The sequence below is a fragment of the Corvus brachyrhynchos genome, unplaced genomic scaffold, assembly GCF_000691975.1.
Source record: "Corvus brachyrhynchos isolate BGI_N302 unplaced genomic scaffold, ASM69197v1 scaffold5, whole genome shotgun sequence".
Classification (NCBI taxonomy): domain Eukaryota; kingdom Metazoa; phylum Chordata; class Aves; order Passeriformes; family Corvidae; genus Corvus; species Corvus brachyrhynchos.
The window spans coordinates 8,456,418-8,464,288 of NW_008238321.1; the positions used below are offsets into that span (position 1 = coordinate 8,456,418).

Here is a 7,871-nt window from a genome sequence, read left to right on the forward strand (position 1 = left end):
TTAATGTTTTTACTTTGAAAAAGAAGTAACAGTTTATTGGAAATGACAAATTAATGAAAAAAATTCATCAGTATTAAAGCAAAACTTTTCTAACCCATTTAACAGCTAACATAACCATCCTTCTCCTCCAGAAGAAAACTGCTCCCTCAGAGCAAAAGATGAGTTCAGTAACAGTCAACTTCATTATCCTCTATGGTCCCCACAGTAGCAAGGATGTCCTGTAAGAGAGACTGAGGGCTTTCTTCCACATGGTCACTACTTTTATTTAGCTCATCATGTAGCTCCAGTAAGTCTATTGCACCCAAAGCTAACATCATGCTCCCTGGATCTTGGAAATCCACCCCATCACCACCATCCGTGGGGAAGTTCTGGGCCAGAGAACCCTGTCTTAGTGTCCTCTGTAACCAGGCAATGCCACGTCCTGCAGGTGAATCTTCAATCTCTTGTGGATTCTCCAAAGTACTCGTGGGGTAGAAATGACCTCTTAAGCCAATCAGCACATCACAGGCTCTCTGCCCCACGGGTTTGTCACAGTCACACAAAGATCGAAACAAAAACCCAAACAGCTTTGCTCGACAAAACACCTGCAGCAGCTCATTCTGAGGGGTGGAACTTGTGACTGCAGAGGAGACAGGAGCATAGGGACATTGGGAAAGCTGGCAAATGGTCTGACTACAGAAAACTTCAACCAGTTCCAAACCACCAAGTCTGACTTCCCAGTCTAAGTCATGCTCCACGGTCTGGATGACTCTAGAGACAAACTGCTCTGTATCCTCAGGCTGACCCGTGCAGCCTTCTCTCAGCCACGTGGTGAAGATGCTGATCACAGCCCTCCTAGGAAAGCCCTCTGAGTCTGTTGACAAGATTTCCTGAAGCTTTGCTACAGTGTTCTAGATGCAAAAAGACAAAAGAGAAAGCACAGTGAAGAGAGGAACATGCAAAGAAACAAGAACAGCAAAGGTAAAAAATCTTGTCATTACTGGTTGTGCAATCTGCCTGCATGAGCAGGTAACTTGTGAAGAAAGTTATAAGCAGTACAGCAGGAAACTGATGGGTAGTTGTGCTCATGCAGACGAAGTTATCCTACCTCTTTGTTATACAGATTGCCTGTGGCAGGTGACTCTGGAGCAAAGCAAGTAATGAAGGCCAGGTGTCCCACCGCAGTCACAGCACTCGCTCGCACGTAGCTCTCTGGATCCTCCAGCAGGTTTTCTGTGAGCCTCAGCACCTCTGGGGACAGGAGACACTGCTTGAACTCCTTCTGGTCTGTAAACAAGATAGCAATCCAGAGAAGTGGGACTTTATTTCCTCAGAGCATGAAGCTGTTTCTAATGCAAACTGTTCTTTGCCTCATACAAGGATGGACACTGCCTGCAGGGACCACGCAGCTGCTCACCAGAGCACAGATGCTCTGTGTCAGGCTCCTCCTCTCCCAGCAGCTTTTAGTCAAGCCCTGACAGACACTGGAACTTAGAAAATTGCATTTACAGTTGTTTTAGCAGCAAGAAAAAACTTTCTGCAGGCAAGTGGGGACATGGTTTCAGCCTCATCAAATTTATGCCTTTGCTTCAAGGAGAAAAAATAGTCTTCCTTTCCAGTTGTCAGGCACATGGCAGAGAAAACAAAAGTGGCTGGAGGGTAAAGTGCTAATGCAGCTGAGTGTGCTGGATACTTCCTTTGTGACCTGGGGACAACGGCAACATCCCCCCTCCTCCAACATTGCAGAGCTATGGTAGGAAAATTAGCATTGCCTCAGTGCTACCTGCTGCAAAGCCTGAGCCACCAGGAAAGTGGAAAATCAGTAATTAATCCCAAGCATGCAAAGCAGGTCTAGGCTTTTAGCCTCCTAAAGCCCAGCCCCCAGCCTGCTGCAAGAAACCAGACTCTGCTGCAGAGCAAACTGAAAAACAGAAAGTGTTATCTGCCATTAAGCACTGTCACCTGCCTTGACAGACATGTCTCAACACCCCTCAGTTTAACTCACCAAAACTGCCATTAAGGCAGGTACAACAATCTGAGTTCAACAGAAAAAGCAGGGTAAGTTTATTAATATTTTTGTCAGATTTTGATCATGTTCTAAGAGTAAAAATCTTGACACTTCTTTCTTTTCTCAGCCCTCCAGTTACAGGTCAGAAGATGCTTCACCAGCCCAACTGACTTTCACAGCTTTAAAAGAAATACTGCTCCAGTCTGAACTGTCAAATCTTTGCACCTACCTCTCAAGCATTTAACAATGGCAGTGAGGAATTCCAGGGAAGAATCTCTTACTTCCCAGCAAGGACTGCATAAATGCTTCTGCAGCACCAGAAACACATCTGTAAAAGGCAAGTGACAAACCTGAACAGACATGAAAGGCAACAAGCCTTACTGAAGCACTCACTGTACAAACCCTGCATCATTTCATCTGATACAATCCCTTTTGCTGCTGCTGTGTGCTTCTCCCACAGTTCTGCAAAGCACTATTTGGGCAGCTAAACGTAAATTCAACATAACTGTGAACAAGTGAATCCAGTGCTTTGAGCAGGAAAGGTAGGCAGGGGCAGATTTCATATATGCCACTGGCTGCTGTTTGTCCCAGCTGGAACAGCTTCGTTACCTTCCAAAATCTTCTCAGTTTGTTGCCACTGACTGTTGGAGCAGGACAGTTCCTGCAAGTGCACCAACCACTTGGATGTAGCTTGAAAGGTTTTCTTTAGAACCTGAAGCAAAGTAAAGCAGATTTACTTTACTACAGGAGGAGGCAGTGTTGCCTTTATGCCTTTAAAGGTAAAATTCATTTTAGCCTAAAACTTACAGAGAAATTCTCAGAGTAAACAAGTGCATATGCCTCCTTACTAAGAAGCCAGCCACAAATAAATGGTGCTTAAAAATAATTTCTAACAAACATCTAGAAAATCCCTGTGTTCAGCTAAGTATTACGAAGTTCTATTACCTCCAGCTTTGGATTTGCAGTTGCCTCCAGAGTCACTCAAACAAAACAAAGCAAAAAACCAAACCCCCTTAATAAAAAGAATTCAATACTTCATGGCCGTGTCAAGTTGAGAGTGTCAGTGCTACTCTGAGACATGATGGCTCCTGTCTTCTCAAGAACTCTCAATGTATTGGTCAGTTACTTGCTCATTAGAATTTTAGCTATTTTCTGTAAGCGACACAGGACAAGAGAAGTCTCCTACCTATTCTAGTACAAAGTGAGCTAAGAAACAACTGTGGTCAGATCATTTCTCAGAATTACACCCCCCTGGGGCAAGCTAATAGACTTGGATCTCTCCCTAGTTCTATACTCACAGTAGGGCTGGTGTTTGGACTGTGCAGATATGCCAGAAGAACATCAAATAGACTTCCTATGAGGGTGTCACAGTCTGAAACAGAGAAAACAAACCCAAAGGACCAATAGTGAGAGATGGAGCAGCAAAATCCCTGCTGAAATACAGAAAGACACAGGACTGTAAAACTGCTTTGGATAAGAAAGCAAAGATTAACTCACCTTTCTTCTCTGAGAGTGCTGCAAGGACATCAAGAGCTGACTTTTGCACTCTGAAGCAATTGATCAAATTCTGGCTTATTGTTCTTCCCAGAGGAGAAGCTGGGCTCAAGAAGCCATTGCAGAACTGTAAAATTGTCATGAGAGAGCGCAGCAAGGACGCACAGGGTAAATCCACTCTTAAATGTTTCTAATGAGTGAGAAAGAAAAAAAGAGAAAAGAGTTTCCTGCAACAGTCTCAAGTACAGAGCAATTTTTGGTCAGAAGGCAGCAAAAATTGCAATTTCTAGTGAGTTCTTAAGGTACCACTATGTCAATAACTAAAAATAAATTAATTTCCTCTCTTCCAAGAACTATTGCAGAGATGGAAGGAGATTCTTCTCACTGCTTGGGAAAGCAGTTCAATTTGTGTTTCTTCTCAGGATCAATAATTGCAATACAAGTAAGGTATGGTAGCAAAGCTCATCAAGACATTTAAAACTTAAGTGCAGTCCCTCTTCATGAGCCTCAGTAGTCCTCTGTCTTCATATTTAGAGTCTACTGTGCTTAATTTCCTTAAACTACGGAAACCCTCACTGCCAACTCCCCTCCATGTTCTGTTGTGCTCTACTGTGAAAGTTTGCAACCACTCTTAACACTGTCTTTAAAGGACCAGTTTGATTCCCAGGTTTATTTCCCTCTCTGAACATTACCAGAGACAGCAGCTTCTCCAGGTGAGCAAGGGTCTGACACAGGAGACCAGCACAAGATGTCTTGGAGGACAGAAGACTTTCAACAGTGACAGGATCACTAACAGACTCATCCAGCAAACCTAGAGGCCCAAAGAAGGGGAGAGCTCAGGTTGTCAGTGAATAGAAAAAGACTGTGATTTGTAAAGTTAACCAAGATATTCAGCTGATGTGTGAATATCCCTTCAAATGCAACTGGCAGTAGGACTTACCACAAACACTGCTACCCTCCTTGACTTCTCCTACTCTTTTTCCTCCAGTTTTGTCTGCACCAGACACTTGAAACACTGGCAAGCAGGCCTCTAACTTTTCTGTCACAACTGTACCTGCATATTCCAGAGGCTGGGAGGCTGCTCTCAAAATACAGTCCATTGGCTGAAGCAGAACAGTCAGTGCCTGAATCCTGACATCTTGTGGGCTTCAAGGAGGAAACAGCAGTTACCAAAACAAGAACACTTCACTTCCTTCCCAAATACCTGCCCCCAAATGCTGAGCAGGGTAATGATTTTCATGCAGGCTTTTAAGCAAGCCAGCAATGACAGAGCAACAAAAGCAGTATCACAATCTGAGCCTTCTTCCAAGCTTCCCTTGCTAACTGAAAGCAAAGGAGAAATGGCACCGGAATTTAGAAGCAGCTTTATCAAGCCATGCAAACAGAGAATGGGATCCTGTGTAAGGAGGCTGAGAGAAAGGCATATCTTGTCAACAAAAGAGTGTCCTTCTATCTTAAAACAAGCATGTTACTTAGCCTGTAAATCAATATCTGTATGTGCCATATTCATCTGGTGATTTCCTGGTGCTTTCTCACTACCTAAAGTGGAATTACGGAGCAGAAACACCTGCATGGGGCAGAAATTTCATTGCATTAAGTCCTACCATTTGCAGAGCTTCAGAAGTCCCACTGCCAGAGGACCTGCTTGTACTGGGGTTAAGTGTTCCAGAGCAGAAGTTATTAATGCCCAAAAGCTGCCTTCAGAGCCACAAAACACAGGTGACCTGAGAAGAAAGAAGTGTAAGTGTAACCTATCACATGGTGGCAAACAGATCTATGTCAGCACGGGCTCCAAGGTGCCAGAAGATCTTTACCGTGCCACATTAAGCAAAAGATTGGCCAGCACGGGCTGTGCTTGAACAGCCTCCTCCAGCAGAAAGGATTCGATTTGCTTTGCTACATCTAACCAAAGGACTTCAGTCCATGCAGCATAACAACTGCCAAAATAGCTGCTGAACAAACTGTTCAACAGCTTCAGTGACTGCTCGATGTGAGAGGCAGAGCTGGACTGAAGTGACTCTTCTATGTGCTTTACAATCATCTGGGCACATACTGGCCAGTCACAGTCCTTTGCACTGAGAGCTTTCAGTGTTTCAGACTCTAGGGAGAAGGTGAGTATGTGCACCAGGAGCTGGCTGGCAGCTGAAGCCACAAACAGGCTGGGATCCCCTTGCAGAGCGAAGATCACATCCATGCCTCCTGTGGGAAAACAAAACAAGTCACTGGAGGAAAAAACAACCATTTATGACTCTAATTCAGGTACCACACAGCTTTAAATGGCGGTGGTGAGGTTTTCTTATATTTTATTTTGTAGTCTCTACGCAAAGTCAGCCAGTCCTTAAGAACAAGCAAACAGAAGAAGAAAATAAAATTGTTTTCAGATCCTCAGGGGTTTAATAACTCAGGATCAGACTTCAATATAACATCAGTAACATCAGGAGAGTTGACAGCACAGTGAGTGTGTATTTATGGAAAGAGCCTGTACCATCTCTGGACATAACCAGTAGGAAAAACATGAGCAGCAGTATCAGTACCACTTTTCCATCACATGGACAGCAGCACGTGCTGTACTTTAATACCAATCCAGTCTTTTAGGCCCCTCTGTACATGGGATCTAAAGCTGGTGTTAACAGCAGAATTTACATACCTGCATAACAACACCAGGATAGCAAATGTGTGCAAGGACTTAGAGATAAATGAGCCTCTGCTTAGTTTTTCTGCACTAAAATCATGCTGAAATGTACCCTTTAGTAGGAGTTACAAATAAGAATACAGATAGCTCTTGATTTTGTAAGGGCAATTTTATAAGATTCTTTCTCCTCTATAACGAGCACCATCTTCAGTGTTTGGAGAAAAAACCCAAATGTATAACTGACTTAACAGAAGTTAATGCTTAGCTAACTTAACCAACATCTTTCAATGAGTTCAGTGTTTTTGACCAATGGCTTATTTTAATCTTAAATAAACAAAGACTCCCATCTTGCTCATTTGACATCTGAGCAACAGACTGGAACGGCAGGGACACAGGAGATCTGGGGAGCCCCCAGCCCCAGCAGTACTCACCCGTGGAGCAGAGGAAGTGCAGGGCAGGCTGGTGGTGCACCATGCTGTGCACACCCTTCACCCAGCCGCTGCGCACCGACGCGTCCTCCCACGCCGCACCGCCCCGCGGCCCCTCCTGGCCAAAGAGCCTCCCCAGCAGCTTCTCCTGCCGAGGCCAGAGCAGAACACAGAGTAAACAGTGAGCAAAAGGGGCTGCTCTGTCTGAGTCAAGAGTATCAGTACTGTAGTGAAACCTCCTGTTGCTAGAAGTATCGCTAAAATGGGCAATTTTCAGAATCTCGTGCTTAAACGTAACAGATGGACAAACTAGAGTGTTCAAAACCAAAACTGCTTTGTTTCCAGGTGCTAAGGGACAACTTATGTATATCAGTTCCATTAGACTACTTTATACACCTGTACACATCTCTTCCCTGAATGAAGCCTTTTGAGTTTTACACTGTAAATGTATCCTATTGTAGAAGGCAGGGCTTTAAAAAGCTCCTGTGTTTTTGCAGGGAATCAGAAACTTTCTGTCAACCTACTATGGAGGGAAAATGACATCTGTTAGTGCAGTTTAAATCTACAGGATCTGTCCTGGGATACAGTACTGTGCAGTGACTCCTGTGAAGTAGCATTATCCCATACACTCTTGAACTAAAAATGGGAAGCACTACACATCAGCATTCACAGTCCTGCTGGGGTGAGACAGAAGAGAGAAGCAACTTTACATGAGAAGTGAACAGGAATGGTGATTGTAGGTCTTCGTTATCATATCACTTTTGCTGAGCTGTTCAATGTAAGCCATATATTTACAATATGCACATTTTCAGGGGTCATCCATACAGAAGGAGGAGACAGATACACAGCAGCAGGTACCTGGGTGGCCGACTCACCTGCAGGTGCTGGAAACGGCTTTCAGAAGAGGCGAGGATCCCAGCTAACTGCAGGGTAAAGGACAGGATGCTGGGGCTGGGATCCGGCAGGGCCAGCACGGAGGTGATGAGCTCTGTCAGACACGGGTTGTCCTGCAGCAGCTCCACAGTCGGATCTGCCCACGAGAGGTCAGAAAACAGCAGGTCACTGCCAGGACTGTCCTCTCTCACCAAGGCGGTTCCCTGAGCTGAGGTAGCCCCTGCCAGCTGTTAGAACTGATGAATTCGGGTTTACCCGCAGCATTTTCAGGTGTCACAGCACCTCAGATAGTTGCGGAGACATCCAAATCCCACCTGGACACCTGTTCCTGGGTCATCTGCTCTAGCTGACCCTGCCTTGGCAGGGGGTTGGACTGGATCATCTCCAGAGGTCCCTTCCAACCCAAACTATTCTGCGATTCCGTCCCGCCGGACCA

The 7,871-nt window shown here is 44.9% G+C and overlaps 1 protein-coding gene across 1 annotated transcript; it reads right to left on the reverse strand.

Moving 5' to 3' along the window:
* BRAT1 (BRCA1 associated ATM activator 1) lies at positions 1-7,772 on the reverse strand. Its single transcript, XM_017734292.1, has 13 exons — positions 7,758-7,772; positions 7,417-7,662; positions 6,545-6,689; positions 5,296-5,680; positions 5,086-5,205; positions 4,422-4,627; positions 4,174-4,292; positions 3,485-3,671; positions 3,286-3,359; positions 2,597-2,699; positions 2,217-2,315; positions 1,088-1,266; positions 1-890 (listed from the first exon to the last, which is right to left on the reverse strand). Exons 1-13 carry the CDS (start codon positions 7,770-7,772, stop codon positions 165-167), a joined length of 2,604 nt encoding a protein of 867 aa, XP_017589781.1. The 3' UTR covers positions 1-164.
* Between the last annotated feature and the right edge of the window lie 99 nt (positions 7,773-7,871).